The sequence below is a fragment of the Vanellus vanellus genome (genome assembly GCF_965231255.1).
Source record: "Vanellus vanellus genome assembly, chromosome: 6".
In the NCBI taxonomy this organism is placed as follows: domain Eukaryota; kingdom Metazoa; phylum Chordata; class Aves; order Charadriiformes; family Charadriidae; genus Vanellus; species Vanellus vanellus.
Genome location: NC_138911.1, coordinates 12,211,593 through 12,228,960, shown reverse-complemented (window position 1 = coordinate 12,228,960; position 17,368 = coordinate 12,211,593). Strand labels below are relative to the sequence as shown.

At 36.7% G+C, this 17,368-nt stretch overlaps 1 protein-coding gene across 1 annotated transcript in view; it reads right to left on the bottom strand.

Moving 5' to 3' along the window:
* The window catches only part of SBF2 (SET binding factor 2), a gene marked incomplete at its 5' end in the record, with an annotated part of 228,924 nt that extends 215,950 nt beyond the window's left edge, over positions 1–12,974 (bottom strand). Inside the window, 2 exons of the mRNA XM_082485054.1 lie at positions 12,259–12,344; positions 12,899–12,974. Of these exons, the coding sequence (XP_082341180.1) occupies positions 12,259–12,344; positions 12,899–12,974 (162 nt within the window). The remainder of the gene's footprint in view (positions 1–12,258; positions 12,345–12,898) is intronic.
* Positions 12,975–17,368: the final 4,394 nt, after the last annotated feature.

Below are 17,368 nucleotides of genomic sequence, written 5' to 3'. Positions count from 1 at the left end.
TGCAGAATGACAACAGGAATATCAGCAGCTCAGTAAAAGAGCAGATCATTTTATGTGGGGGTGGGAGGGGGGGGTGTTACTACACATTATTTATTACATTAAAATTGCTTTATTCCTAATTTTATGTATATAGTGGTTGCTTTAGTTCAAGTAACTTGGCAGAGAATCAAGTCAGAATATGTACACTTTCAACAAAAAAAGAAGACGGACATTTTTCACTGGAGGACAACTGAAAACCTGTTCAGTATTGAGTATGATCTGGTTTTCATATCTCCTTTTGTTGACGTAAATAAAACATGGCTTCTCATGAAGGTTAAGGAACTAACCAGTGCAAGGAAAAGACAAGCAAGTAGTTTGAGGACACTGGTATGACAAAACTTGGACAGAAAAGTTTCTTCAAAAACCACAACGGTACCTTAGTTAGATATATAAATCCAAAAAGATCAGGAAGGAAAAAAAAAATTGCCTCAGGACCATGATATAATGATCAAGTTTATGATTTTAATAGCCAGGGGGTGGTTGTTTGGGGTTTTGCTTGTTTATTTTTTTTTTAAGTCACACAAAATGGAGATAGGTACTGCAGTGTTTTTACATTACGGAAACGTGCAGAGCTTAGGTAACATTTCAAAGTCTACCCATTTTTTCCTTACCAGCAAGGTAAAACACTGTCGCTACAAGAAACAAGCAAGACAGATGCAGAAAGGGGGAACTCCGGTAACAGTAAGAGTCATATCAAAACTAAGACAGTCGGGACCTTGTACAGGAGGTGACGGGAGATGTCATGTTCTATCTTCTCAACTTGCATTAATACCGGCAAGTTTGGCAATATCTGGTCAGGGAAGCTCTTGAGAATAAGGTCCAAAAGAAGAGATGGGTATCAGCGTTCTTCCTCTTTGCCTACGTTCACTCTGCAGCTCAGATTTAACGAGTTGCAGGCTGAGAAAAAACTACAAACCGTTAAAGGATCATCATACAAGTAGCGTTAACTGCAACTGAGGCCTGAACTGCCTTATCTTCAAATCTGTGAAAGTTGGAGCTTCAGAGATCCTTACTAGAGGCCAGTTCAAATGCTCAACTTACTCCTCTATCGCAGATATAGAAATAAAGCTCCTTTATAGTTTATCCTGGTGTCCATTACAGCTAAATGAAAGTACCTGTGAACCTATGCCAACATGTCCTTGAAAAACAAAGACACTGCAACCAAACATAGCTGAGAGGTCTCTCTTAGCAACATTAAATAAGGCTGTAGCACTTCATGGATCATACTGCAGCATTAACACTCACCACGCCACTTCAAAAGGTTTTGACCTGCATCAATTTATTTCTGACATTCACAGAGCAATAAAAACAGAAAGAAGAAATGTTTTGCTAGGACAAGTCAAGGTAAACTGTTGACAAAAATCATTGGTTCCACAATACTGGTTCCATACTCAGAATTCATTATAAGATGCCATGCTTACGACAGATCCCCATTCAGGAGAATTTCAATACAAAGACAAAAAATCTTTATCAGTGACTAGCCCTAAAATAAGCACTTGAAAAATATAAGTATATTCAGATCTCTTTTGTTTCTTCCTCTTAATACAAACTGTATTTTGCATATATTTCTTTTTTACTTTACTGTGATTGAAAGCAAACACCATAACATTACTACTTCTTGACTTGCTTAAAATAAGGACGTTTCTTCATTAAAATTCTCAGTCATTTACCAAATCCTTACAAAAATCAGGATAGCAGAACCATATCAGAAATCAAAGACTATACTACTGAAGAATAATACAGGAGGCAGAGTGCCATCTAAATAGCCTAGTTCCCTTTTATATCTTCTAACCTAAGTCAATTCATGAACTTTTCCTTTCCATCTACAAATACCAGGTTTTGTATAAAAGAAAACAATATACTACATGTTATTAGGAAACAGCCAAAAGAGCCTAAAAAGGCTGTACAATAAAAACTGAAAGATCTGAAAGTGGTTTTGCCAATTCCATGCAATTAGTCAAAAGATGGCATCAACATGCTGTACTGAAACACTATTAAGTAGTCTTTGCTTTATAAACAAACAATCCAACACCCCCAACCTCAGGATTTATAAATTCAACTCCTTTTGACACTTAAGTTAGTGATGGTACTTGAGGCCAACATGCTGCTTTTGAAAAAAAAAATGGAAATAAGCCTCCGAGTCCTTTCCCTAGGACTCTGCATGGCACACTCTCAGACAGATGTTGAATCACTGAAATCAGCCATTTTTCCCCCAAGCCTGCAGAGGTGCTTGTGCCAGGTGTATGCTGCCCTGTATGGAGTCCAGAATGGAAAACCAGGAGTTATACAAATTGGAAATACTGTTCTTATTTAATATTTTTTTTTCTTTTTTTTTTTTAAAAAAAAGAACACAACTAGGATACACCTTTTATAACATATTAGGAATAAGCACTTATACTGTATAAATGCATCACAAAAGTTTTCAGGTTTAATAAGTCAAGCTTTAAAACCGCTGAGATGATTTAAGCCAGCAGAAGAAACCTGCATCAAATGTTAACAAAATTTATAAAAATAGTACAAATTTAAAAGTTGGTCAAATTGGGGGATGGGGGAATATCATGATTTACAAGCACTAGGGATTAGAAATTCTTAGCATGAAAAGTATCAGCTTTAACAAAACACAAACCATTAACAAATTTGTTCAGAAAAACATAAAATAGCCTTTATTTTCCATTAGTCTGTTTTCTTGAACTATTAGAAAACATTCCAAACTGATTTATAGTCATAGGAATCAACATCACAGATAAATTATTTCTGGATTCCCAGAACACATTCAATGACCCAGTTCAAATTTCACAATCTTGTATTCAGCCCAATAGACTGTATTTGATTAGATGCACATTATCTGCCTCTCTGCTCCTTCACACAACCCTAGAAAGGACAGCTTTGTGACAACTGGATATATAGCTATAAATTCAACAGACAACAGTCTTGCTTTCTGGCTCTCTCAAAACCACATGAATTCTCAACTCCCTGCACAAACACACAGAAAAACCAAAACAAACAAACAAACCCCCCCAGAAACTTCAGTCAAGAAATTGCCTAAATTACAGCACGTCAAGCATAAAAGAAGTTCCAGCTTCTTACAGAAGGCTGACAAATAGTTATCTGTAATAATAAGCTGAAACAAAACATGGGAATTTTAAACAACAAATTGGGAAGCGGTTCCGGGGTACTTCAGTGCCTTACTGTACTGTTACATTTCTCCGAGTTTAATTTTCTCTCTTCCTCTCTCAGTTACAGGAACCTGATCCAACAGTGACAAAAGACCTCTTAAGAAAAAGCTTGCTGTAGTTACCAGCAAGGACAAACACCTGAAAATCATGCCTAAAGACCAGATCTCATCTCTCATGGTAATCCACACAGATTTCTTCACTCATCACTGCTCCAGCGTCTCGGTTTGGTATCTTCCCAATGAGTTACTACCCTTTCTCTCTGCAGAGGAGCAAACGAGCAAGCCACCAGAGAGCCAAAGCCTTAGCTTTTCAGATTAACAAATCTAAAAGGAACCTCAGGAGACTATCCAAGCTATTCCCTTTTTAATGCCATACTATTAGCCTCACACAAGTCATTCCTCATAGGTATCTAACATTAAAAACAAGACTGCTCAATAATTTCATTCTAAGTAGAGTAAGCTCCATCTATTTAAACGTTTCCTACTGTTTACACCAAATCTTTGCTACAGTATCCATTCATTATTACTCACCTTATTCTCAAAGGACAAAGAGAACAGTTTATTCTCTTTCTTTTATTCATCTGAAGTCTCCTCATGTCTAACCTCAGGCCATCTCAGACTAGCGTTGACCTTTTTTCAAAAGCTAAACTTCCTTGATTCATGCTTAGCTCAAGATGTACCACTCTCATTTACCAAGACGAAGGATGTGGAAGTGCTGACACCTGCATATGGCACAGGAAACTATTGGAAAGCAGTAGCTTTGTATAACAACAGATCTGGATGTTACAGTGCACGTCAATACATCTCCATTCACTTCTGTGTATTTGGGACAATATCAAAACAGTGCTGTAAACTCAGAAGATATAGCACTTAGTACTTCTAACTGACTTAAAAGTATACACTGGCTTGTGTCTTTCTGGACAAATTTCTCTTTTGCTGACTGCATTCCAAACTTATATGATTTGTCTTTGCATAGAATTATTCTGAGATAATTTTCAATGCTTAGTCTGCAGTGGAATAGGTCAATTAGAATAAATTGATGTTAAGAACAAGTTCAGATATTCAAAAACATGCAGCTTTTTAAGGTGATGTATTGCACTCATCCAAGTTCACTTTCAAGCATTAAAAAAAAAAAAAAAAAAAAAACAAAAAAAAACACCCACATTTCTGCAAAAAGACAAAGCACATCCATAATGAGGCTATTCTATAAAGCATTCAAGGAAAATAAAGCTGAAAAGAATTAAAAAACTAAAAATAAAAAGTTTCCCATAATTTTTCCTCTCAAAAAAAGAAATATAATAGGATTTCCGCTCTTCAGTTTTGGTTTCTAGAGACATAGCCCATTTTCATATCATGTGTTTGAGTTATATGTTGTTCTCCTTTTTTAGTCTAGACCATTTCTCAATCCCTCTAAAATAAGCATGAAAAATATTCACAAACGTTTATGTGTTCACACTGAGTACGTACAGATAACAGAATAAGCTGATAGGGAAAAAATTCTTACTGAAACATACTAGCCACAAACCCATTTATTCCAAGGGTATTATACCCTCTAGTCTTGTACCCTGTGAAATCGAAGAGCAAAAAGGATGCTCCGTAATCCTGCAGACTCTCAAATCTCATCGAAGCACATGGGGAGAGAAAAACACTGCACCTGTGCAGGAATCCGAGAGTGGCTGGACACAGGCAGACAGGACCGTTGAGAGGAAGAACTACAGATCATTCTCAAATATCTGCAGGAGGCAGAACTCCAAGAGTAAGAACAATGATACTGATATGGCTCCATCATCGTAACAATATTTAAGTGAAGCATAATCACATTTGCATCACTACATTCAGTGAGTACCTCCACTATCTCCATCATTACAGCTGGAGCTTTTTTTTAAAAAAAAAAAAAAGGACCATCAAAAAAAACATTTAATAATCAGCGTTTCAGGACCTTCAGGAAAAGCATGGTCTCCAGGAGGGTTCTCACACACAAATCTATTAGTTACAAGCTGAAAATACCAAGATGCTCAGTTTTGTAAATACAACACCACATGACTTAACAGTGGGTCTCAATCTCCTCTGCTTGACTGTTATGCAAAAACCCTACAAGCAGAGACTTGCAGAAATGTCCATGTTGCAATCTTTTCTCCAACTTTTAAAGAAGATGAGAAAAACTTACAGAGAGGTAACATAGATATTGAATTACACACAAAGCTTAGGTGGAAAAGACCACCTTATGCAGCCAAGTATTATTTGTGGAGATGATAGATACCAAGAATGAAGAAAAGCGACCCAAATCATTCTATGATTCTAAAAACATCTGCACTTCTTAAGAAAGCTTATAAAAATGTCTTTCTCTTCCAGAAAATCTGAAAATAATTTAACTTAAAATACTTTGGGGGGGGGGGGGGGGGGGTAGGTACCTTAAAACATTTTGATAGTTATAAGAAAGGTTACATTTCAATACACTCTATTTTTTATTAATCTCCATGGAAAGATTACAGAGTTGAAATTCCGAACAGGTGTCACTTCAATATTTTACCATTTCTACTAAAAATTTAGACTGTATTATAAAGTAAGCTAGATAAAAGATAAAACATATTAATTGCACCCTTTTACAGTATTTAGTCAAGTAAGACCAAGTTTTGCTACACAAGGACTACTTGCAAGTCCTCAGATTTCAATATAAAATTATTTTACCCCACTAGTCTACAAAATCCAGGAGCTAAAATCCACTCAGTAAAAGCAATGGGATTCTAAAACCAGAATATAACGATTTTACAGCACAGCAGAGACATTACTGTAAAATACACTGCACTTATGGTATTCTAAGATTTCCACTGGAGGCTAATATAGGCAGGTTAAAGGAATATAAACTGAGTCCATAATATAACTCCAATAAAATAGTCAGCTGTACTTTTGCTATCATCTGTTTTCTACTAACTGCTGAAAGCACCTGTACTGCAACATAATGAAAATGAAAGAAGAACACAATGCATTTTTAAGTGCTACACTGAGCACTGTCATGCAGTTGTTCATTAAATAATTACATATGTAACAATTCTTGAGGGATAAAAAAAGTTTGACGGGAAAGAGGAAAAAACCTCACAAAACCAAAATCTCTGCAGCTGACCAAGTGCACTGAAGGTTAATGGATGCTGCAAACAACCCTTTATTCAGGTCCTTAAAAGCATTAACGTTGCAGAAAAATTGGCTTACAGATCAGCTAGCTAAGACTGAAGCATTTAAAGATTAACCCTCCTAAAACTTTAATCACTTCAGGCCTTAACTGGCTAATCTGCAACCCAGTTTGTCTCTCATGTCTTTAAATAAGTAGTAAAATACTGAAGTATCAGATTTTTTTCCTAGAAAAGATGCCTTACACCAAAGGGCTAAAACAAAAATAACACTGAGCAATTAGCACTGGAATTTTAAAAGTATTACTTTTGACAGCATGTGTAATGATTTTCAGAGACTGCATTGGGAATCTCCAAAAATTTACGAGTTCACTACTTTAAAATCTGACTTACTTCAAAAATGTCTTCAACTGACTGACAGAAATTCTGTTTTTCAATGCAACTCTGAAGATAAATTAATTGGGTTTTGGTGTTGGGTTTGTTTTTTTTTTTTTGATAGCTTTATTCTCCCCAACCCAATTGTGAAGCTCCAACAGAAGCGTCTATTCACTTAAGATCTCAGAGGTATAGCTGTCACTCTTAAATTATGTATATCATCATGAAGTGGAAATCTGTACACGACTACAAAGTTGAGTTTTGTCAAAAGACTGAGGTCGGTCAAAATATAGATATACTTTGAAAATACATAAATACGATTCCTTACTCGCGTTTGATTTTTTTTTTTTTTCATATCTCAGTTCTCAGGTTAGTTGGAATTTGAAAGTTGAATTTCATAAAAGACATACTTCATGTCTGTTTAAGAGTTCATATCTCAAGCTGCTCAAAGGCGCAGAAATGCTAAGATCTACAGCAAAGATAAGTGTCTACACAAAGGAGTTATATGCTCCTTCCAACACCACTAACTCCTCCTCCTCTTGGAGGAAGCAGGCAGCCTGTCAGATCTCAAAGGGACACGTACAGCCTTTCTTCAGAAGCATTTCGCTTAGTGTCATAACACAGGTAAGCTATCTTCAAAGGATTGTATTAAGTAACAATTTTTATAATTTACAATTACATTTTATAATTTAAGTAATTATTTGGATAGGTGCTTAGCTTGTCTAGAAATCTATGCTCGTTTCTATACTTGCACATACTTGAAATGAAAATTACTACTGCATGACACTACTACTACTACCACCACTACCAGTTATAGTAACAAATTTTCTTCCCTGCTACTCACAAACTACACAAACACATTATACCTAGTTTAAACTTAAGACAACGTATCTGTTTCTAGGTATGACTTTCGTTGGCCTAATTAATATTAGCCTCCCAACACTGAGTAATGCAGATGACACAGTTTAGCTAATTTAGCCCTGGGACAAAAATGAGTTTACAGTGTAACATTACATACCAAAGCTTCTTCCTTTGATGTGTAAGTAGTTACGATGTCTAGAAAGGTTTACAGCAGGATTAAAACTGGATTATAAATACGAAAAATATGCAGAAATATAAAGCTAACTCATTCAACCAACATACTCTCTCAAGGATTCTTTCTGCAAGTGAGAACAAGAAGTTTGACTATCCTAACTTTAAACTGCTCTCTATGTCTCAGCTGATTTTAGAGGGTTATTTCTAAACTTAAGCTGTATCTGTCTAAAGCTGAAATAACTTCTCTGAAACAGACAGGCTATGGAGAAGGATATCCAAACACGTTAATTTAAAATATCATGGCGGGCAACTAGCAGGTTGGTATGTTCTAACTGCATTCTTCTGAAAACCAATGACTTAAATGTTTTTGAGCTAAATACTTTATTAACTTCAAGGACGAGTATAAATCTCTCTTTACTCCTCAAAGTCAGCTTACTTCCATGAACGTGAGGAAACTCGCTTTGACTTGTATTTCCCAGTAAACTGAAGATGCTCAGATTCTAAGCTGAAATTATAAAAAATGTTTCCTATATACCTGACTAGCCCACAAAAATTTCCAGCAAATCAAAGAGCATCTTACTGCTTTTGAAGTAACAGTCAATCTGTATGATACAGAATATTAAGAAATATCATACCTCATTCTGTTCTGTTATATCACACAACTGAACAAAGAGTAAAAAAGTACTAGGGCCCTTACTACTGTTATTATCAATAATGCCTTACAAAAAGCTTCAGGTACATTTCACAGCAATTTGCAGGTGGCTCACTTATCAAAGTTTCTGTATTCATTATAAACAGAACAAAGTTAAGAGCTGTGAAGCCATTAGAGAAATCGCAAATGCAAGAAGTGTAAAATTAAGAAAAACCTCTTTAGGTAATTTGATGAGATGCAGACAAGTAGAAGCTCTAAGAAGATACACTGACCAAGACAGTATCTTGGTCACTTACCACTGACAACCAGACACTTACCACTGACAACCAAAAGACACACAGTTTATTTAACAAGACAAATTAAAACACTTCAATAAAATTTCAAAAAGTATATTTCTGTTGAATTTTGGACAACATTCTTATTCCATAACTTATGTGTTTGTTAAACAAAACCGGAACATAGCTAACATGCTACACACAAAACCAGAAACCATTTAAGTAACTCTTAATCCTTTAATATAGAATGTATATACACCAAATATAATACTCTTCAGTAAAGCTCAGGCTGCAATTACATTTTATAATGACCCAATTCTCTACATATTTGCATCAAATTAACAAAACTGCAAATATAGCCAAGGCTAAAAGTTGAAATAGGGTCATCATCTTTCCTAGATAAGATGTTCTCAAAACGATCCCTTTTCACTCAGCCAAGGGCAGGTACATTAGACACAGCTTTCCCCATATTAGCCCATTGTTCACAACTGGGCTCAACTACATGAAAAATATTATTTGCAATGTTTTTATTAATTAACTTTTTGTTATTTAACTCTGCTCTCTACATTGTCTTAATTTACGTCTCAGAAATCTGACTGCACAAATTCAAGCCCAGAGGGGTAGGGGTCATGCAGCGTTGGGGAAAGAGAAGAGCCCTCCACAAAAGTCTCGGAGGATTCTGTCTATTAGTTTTTGGCTGGAGCTTGGACCAATGGCATCTCTACAAGCTATGGAGATCACAAGCGGTCCAGAAAGGCATTTTCCATCTTAAAGTATTAAAGCCTGAGGGTGGACATAGGTCTTTACCTCTGTTTCCCCCCACCTTGTGTCATAAAACGCCCTTAACAACACGAAAGGGAAACAACAATTAGATCACATCACTCCCAAAACAAATTATCTGATTCAACCTTTATTGGGGGGGGGGGGGAGGGGGATGGGACACGACTTAAAAAGAAAAAAATCCAAATCACCAAATTCACAGGCAAATAATTCACTTTACAAAAGAGCAGAAGGGAGGAAGGGGAGGCAGCAAGGCAGTGAGACCTTCACCAATAATCAGCTGAAGATCTCCATGATTCTTTCATGGCAGAAGGACTAACTTTGACAGAAGACAAGCCTGAAAAATCAAATGTCCCTTCAATCCTACCACTAGGATTTCTTTCCTTCATGAAAACACAAAACACAGTGAAGAGAGCTTAACATGTTTTTCAATACAAACCATTGCTTTTTTGCCATTTCAGAGAAACCACATAATTCCTTCACTCAAAGGAGAGGAAGTACACTTAAGAGGATTTGAACTCAAATTACTCAAAGAACTAAGTGTTATTCATAAGTACGTCTACCTTCATTCTCATACATTTATGTAAATTATTCTATTCTTACCCCCCCCCCCCCCAAGGTTTGTCTGTTACTCTCTTAATATTAAAGCTGTCCTTAAGGCGACAAACAGGAAATCGTAACACAGCTTTTCTCCTTTCCTTTCCATGAATTAATGTTGATTCATATGACACTCATGCAAAACCTTGAAAAAAACATCCTGCCAAAATCCGTAAGTGATTTACTTTAGTACTTGATCTTTGCAATATCTTTAACTCCGCAATATTAATTAATTAAAATTTTATTACCACGTTTGGAAAGCAAATCAAAATTTTGCTAGTTTTGCCGACTGGCTGAATAGATGTCCTTAAGTTGTCAGATTTCATTTTACTTGGAAAGTTTAAAGTCTTAATGGCTTTGCCTAATGAGCCATTTGAGAACTGATATAGAAATTATGTTTTGCTCAATCAAGAAAAAAAAAAAGAATCTTCCTTCAGCAAGGTATTTCTTGTAGTGCTGGCATCCTACAATCAAACTTAAATGGGAAATAACATTTAGGTACAGATATATCACTTAAGAAGCTTCACTGCTTTAAGAGAAGCTGTGATGGTTTATTTCAAAACATCACTGGAAGTCAGACACGTTACTTTCTTTGAAATAGGTAAGGAAGATTTGCGTGACAAAATAAATCTTAGTACAACTCAAACTCTTGCAGGTGTTTAAGGCAAGATCAAACCACCTAGTTCAACTCCAATAGAGTGGTTAAAAAAAGAAGACACCCTTACGCCTTGGTATCAAAATTTATTTCTCTTCTAATGAACTGCAACTGTGTGTACTATATAAAAAAAGCCACTTATCTGAATTCGGTCAGCAGTCATCAAGCACAGGCTGGCTAGACACGTATTAAGTAGAGAATTACCAGCTAGAGCAAACAGCAATTGCTATACAGAGTGGTATAATGTTGTAACAGTAGTAGAAACACTTCAGAGAAAGCAGGAGCTTCCACTGTTTCAGCACAGCACTACATTGCCAAATGTAGTATTATGCAAGCGTACCACAAACACTGTAACTAGCCATCACGTGTATCAGAAATAATGCTTACACCAGTAATTAATGTATGACATTCCCCCCAAAACATAAGGCTTATGCTTGACTATGAAGAAATGAAAACCACACTGTTGAAGAAAACGAGCAACCAGTCGCGTACACCAGCACACAGTGAATAACATAAACCTCTGCTACACCAGAGAGCAAGCAGTAAACACCAAGATCCCCTCCCCTCCTCCTTTCTTTCACAGGAGAAGACAACACGTGGCCAATAGCATGTTATGACTAAGCAAGTGAGCTGAGCACCGGTTAAAAGGTATCACACTGGTAAAAGCTTGCTATATCTATGTAATATATTCAGTGGAGAGTCAGTGTCTTTGTCCTCTGCAGCTGATTTTGTCCCACAGTACAAAGACTTCTATTGCAACATTTCCTACGGGCCATCTCCTTCTCTAGCTCGTCCTGTCCCAGAAGTTCCTAAGTTCACAGCGGTAAGAGTTTCACTCTGACTTCTCAGAAATCTCTTTTGCAGAGTATGACCACAGTATTTCATTTCTCTGCAGGATTTTTAGAGCCATATGTTTAATGAATCCCTGACACAGATGAGTAAGATAAACCTTTTCATTGCATCTCACGATATGAGACCAAGGAAGAGAAAGAAGTGGTACTTGATGAATTCTCAGAGAGGGCATTTAAAATAGATGACTGTACACTAGCCTTGTTCAGCGTACTGTTTTTGTAAGTACCCATTATGCCATCTGTCAAGGACATAATACTGGGTAAAGACTGACAAGAAAACTGAGCCAGTTTATTGGGATTTTTTTTTAATTTTTTTTAAATCTACAATATACAAATACATGTTTGTATTTATTTGAACATGACAATGAAAAGTCATCTGCCATCTGAAGGATACCTCTAAAAATGTAGTCAATGACAAAATTACTGACACAAATAAATATTTATTTTAAATACATTACTTGTATTTGCAACAGACGTCTGTATTCTAGGAACATCTACTTAGTGGTACAGACCAGAATACATTATCTTCTGTTAGCCAAAATTATTATTCTTAAAGCTATTATCTACCCCCTCTACTCACATGATTTCTATCCATTCCCTGTCGGGTTAGATAATACAGATTATTGCTTGAAGGCAGATGTATCTTCCAATTGTATGTGAAAGAAATTCTAAAAATTACAAAATGTAATGCAAACTTACCAACTCTATTCCCTGTGGAAAAGGAGTGTCTTCCCAGTCCTTCTGAGGAAATCTTTGTATTATTTTCCCCAAACCTTCTGTCGGGCCTGCTGAAAGATAAAATTCAATTACTTCAAGGTAAACTGATGGAATTTAAATCACCATAGATTCGATAATATTTTCAGAATATATTCAATATTAACAAGTGTTTCGCCACGTGAGGCAGAACAGGCTCCTCAAACGTGTCTTGCAAGTCATATAATAAATACAGTCTTAATATTCTCCAGTAGCAACACAAGGACTCACTACATGAAATGAAGCTGCAAGCTGCATCCAGCCTATGCCTGTCATGCATGTTTTCAAAGTGACAGATGATTACTGGTAATTCTAGTCTCTCTCTACAAACAGTAGTAAATTAAAAACTAATATAATGGATAATGGGATATTTTTAAAAGATATCAAACATTTGCCAACAAGCGCTCTTCACAAAAGAAGTCTATAGATTACAAATCCATGATTTATCCAGGACACTCTAGCTCCTTGCCAGTGTTTCTAGTCAGTTTCCTTGGATAAGTTAGCAGTGATTTCCTACACAGGAGGGTGTAGAGAAAAACCGCTAATTTCTGATAACTTCTGATGCAATTGTCTTTTTTTTGCTTACCCCCTCCGTTTTCTAAAGCCACAGTGCTATAAATAGTAAGCCCTTCAGAAACACCAAAAATATTCAACTGTAGCATCCTGCCATCCTGAATAGTATGGGAATGTACACACAAACATGAATTTTCTTCTTCTCCTGCTGAAGTACTGGAGCAAATATTGAAAAAAATCTAACTTTTAGCTGAGTTTTAGCTCTGGGATACATCATATTATGGTGTGGCAAAGTGAAAGCAATTTTTATATTAACCAATACTATCCTGAAGGAATGCTGAAAGCGGGGACCACTTGGAACTAAACCACTACACAACGTAAAGCATGCAATCAATAGCTTTCAACTTATGTTTGCCAGATTTAAAGCATGGTACAACAGCGGGAAGAGTGATCTTTTCTTTTGCACAAATCTTGCCTTTTGCTACAGAAAGAAGCAAATTCTCTGCTTTATTTATTTTAAAAATATACAAAACAATTTGAAAAAATAATATTATACTGATTTCTGAAGGCAGCTGCTTTAATACGGCCAAATATTTCACACGCACAAAGACCTGTCTAACATTCCACACACATTCTAAACCTAAGATTTCTGTGATAATATTCCCTATCCGTCAGTCTTCACTCTAGCAATTTCTGCATCTCTTGGATGATTTCAATGTAATTTCAGAGGTACACAGACACAAAACACACACATGCTTGCAAGTCAATCGCTGGGTAAAGACAAAAGGCCCAAACTCCCGTTCTTTCCTCCGCTCCGAAGAGAAGGAAAAAGCAGCAGAGCTGAGCAGTTGTCTCTTCTGTCAGGCAGCAGCCACCCAGGCAATAAGCAGTTACATTCAAACCGAGCAAGCCACGCACACAGGGCTCTTGGCTACCACCGTATTTGCATTCCCTATCTCAGTAAGTGGATCACAGGAGAAACAAGGTAGATAAGGAAGCAAGCTGATACCACTGCAAGCACGGATCAAGGTTTGATTTAAAATAAAAGCAGATTCATTAAACTATACATAAAGCTTCCTAAATAGCAAGGCTGAAATTTGCAACCATTTAAGTCTCTTTTACTAGTTTTAATAATTTATGCTGACCCGTCACATCCAATTGGATCATCCTTTCTCTAAAGTTGAATGACGAAGCTTTGAGACTAAACACTTGAATTTTCAAGCATTTTCTTGTGAAATTCTCAAAGCTATACTTCAATACTATGAAAAAGTACAAATTCTGCATTAGTAGTAGCAGCCCATATGTGTTGCTTCCTCTGCAGACACCCAAGCAGCAGCAATGAATACATTATTTTCCTTGCTTTACCATAAAAAACAATTTACAGTCTGACACAACTCAAGTCTGCTAGCATAAAGCCATTCATAAATCAATGTTATTGTGGAAAAAAATATGTTTCCCTTAAGCTTCCTGCTAATTTACAGTTTGAGTTTGCTTCTGTCTTAAAATCCACAACAAATTTTACAAAGGGTTTAGGTAGAATCAATCTGGCAATTTAGTAAGAAGGATTTTCTCCAGCTTATGTATTTTTTACACTTAACATTCTATGATTTTCTCTTGAAAATAATTTAGGAACAGATGTTTTTGGTACAATGGGCATGTAAATTATACAGAGTAAACTCCAAACATCAATCTCTACCCCCAAGACATACTGATTGTGATTCCCAAGGGCAGCATGCTGAAGACCTGCAATCAGACTGGGTTAGCTATGAGATGTAAGTGGCAGTAAGAGCTGTAACCAACAAGTTAAAAGCCAAAGGAGGTATCATATTTAGCGAGAAGCTGCAGAGGTGCCGAGAAAGCAGTCAGGATATGCTAGAAACCAAGGAACAAACACAGACATGGCTACAGCTGCAGTTTTTATAGGGAAAGGGAGCTCTGTATCTATTAGATATCTATTACAGATCTATCAGATTTGTAAGAACTGAGAAGGGTCATCAGTCACTAATTTCACTTGTTTAAGATCATGTGTTGCCCCACGTACTCTTTCTGACACAGCATCTTCTACTGAATTATCACTTCTCTCCCCCCACTGTTTCATGTCAACATCCTTCCAAAATTAGAAGGCATAAATGGAAAGGCTGTACCATTCCCTCCCTAAACAGCTTCAGAAGAGCAGTCAAAAGATACTCCTGCAGTCCTCCCTTCTTCTACAGACATCCAGTCCCTGTTTCCTGCTTCCATGTTAAAAAAAAAAAAAAAAAAAAAAAAAAGAACAGCTACATTTTCAACTAGATATGGCAGGAACTGATAATTATTTTGTTGCTAGCATGCAATACACAGCCTTTAGCCTTCTCTGCTCTCCTTTTACCCTTCGCATTTGGTACTCCGCTCAGAGAATTCCTTTTTCCTCCCATTCCTACTATGCAGTCACCTACTTGATAGCCTCTACTACTCTCTGCTTCACTCTGAGAGGGCTGTTCCTTCACTGACACAGTATCAGAACTTCTTCCCTTGTTGAGCTAAAGTCTCAAATTACCATGTTATCTGCTTTTCATAAGTCATATTTTTGTCAAATCTCTTCTTCCTCTAGCTGTTCTAACTCTGGCAGGTGGAGCAAGGAGGACAGCAGTGTGCACAAGCACCCTGTAAGAACAGCAGAACTTGTGGTTGAGAGGCCAGCAGCAAGAAAGAGCAGAATGACAGAGGTCAACAGAGATACCAAGAGTTCCTGGAAAGGAAGTATTAAAGAATTACATCAGCAAAAAGCGCTCAGTCCCTGCTACGTTCTAAGTCGCCTAAGTTTCTCTGTGTGAACACAGGTGACAAGGGTTTCTTTTCCTCTGAGTCCACACCAGTTCTCAAAAGACTGAGACCTCTGACACTACCAACTACACCTATAAATAATGAAACCCAGGAAAGCAGCTCAAAACTTCCCCTTCATCACGTTTTGAAGCTACCAATCGTTCTAGTCCTCTTTTTATTAGACTGCTAGAAAGACACTCCTTACATTACAATATAATAACTTCTTTTAATTCAGAATTCAGAGATGTATTTTTTTTTAAATCTGTAATATATACTCCTTTATGTCAAAACATTATCCGTCTTTTTAGGTTACTTTCCTTGGAAGGCCACTAATGTTGGCCACCAGTGTTAAGAGATGTTATTGCATGTAATTCCATTTCGCTTTCAAGAAGGATTATAAACCTCACTAGGAATTTACCTGAAAGAAACACACCTCTGAACATTTTCTGAAAGCCAGGTTGAACTTCTTATGCTACCTAAACTTGCACTTCAGTTAATCTCTGGGATCAAAGGGAAATCATTACAAAACAACTAACACTTAAATGAAAGTTTCACATGCTGAGGAGATACCTTAAAATCATTATATATAGAATAAAATGTCCCAAGTACTATTTAGAAAAAATCATTTTGCACTTTTCTGCACATGCATTATTCTTCTCTTAAAGTCTCAAGTAAAGCCAAGGTGAATCCTTAACTAGATTTTTAGCCTGGACCCTTAAATCCTGCTACTTTCAATTTTTTTTACTCGTCTCTACTACCAAACACAGACAGAGTTTCTGTACAACACTCCTCCATGGCTCTGTAGTAGGAGTACTGAAGGCAGGTAGAGGATGCTTTCAAAATTGCTATCAACTGGATGCTTTATCATGGTCTAACTGAAGCCTCAGTTTCGAATCCAATTGTATAACACTTCTTAATAAGTTACTAGATTTAAAAATAAGACATACAAAGATGTACAAATACGCACAAACTGGTTTGGGTTGCTCTTACTTCAGCAGGAAATGCTTTCAAGAGAAAAAATGAGTAGTAATAAGCTCTGGCCACTTGGAGCCTGGTTCAGAACATTCCAAATAGTTTTACAAGGTGATTTAAAAATATAATAGAACACACCATCATATTGAATTGTATTCTCCTGGTAGTTAAGATTAGATTACCATCAGTATGATAATAATATGTGTTAAATCGCTCTAGATACTCAACAGATTCAGAAATTTGTCTTTAGCATTACCTAGTAGATTTAGCTATTGATTCATTAGGTCTGAAACATCACCTGCTCTAACCAGTTAAAATGCCCTCAAAGATAATTAGCAGATTCTACACAGTATATATGGACTAGACAAAGGTTTGTTTATTAACAACTGGCTGCTTCATAAACTGCCTGTTACTATCACAGGAAAACCAGTCTTGACTCAGGGAATTGGTACTTCAATTTAATTTATTGCCAATTAAAACACAGTTTTGACCACTGATTCAGGTACAAAGACGACACTAAACAATTAAACAACTATCTGGGAACATATCCTTCCTCTCCCTTCTCAGGCACAACTTCAGTCCAGCACTTCTCCTCCCCACTCCCTAATCTCATCTTCCCTTGTCAATCCATCCATCCTGATTCATTTGGTGAGGTGATGGGCAGCACAGGAGGTTAGTGTCATGCACGTAGCCATTTTATTCTGCTGTTCGTTGCCTCCTGTTCATTTTCTTCTGCTCCAGCACAGATTTACAGGCTATAGCCCCCAAC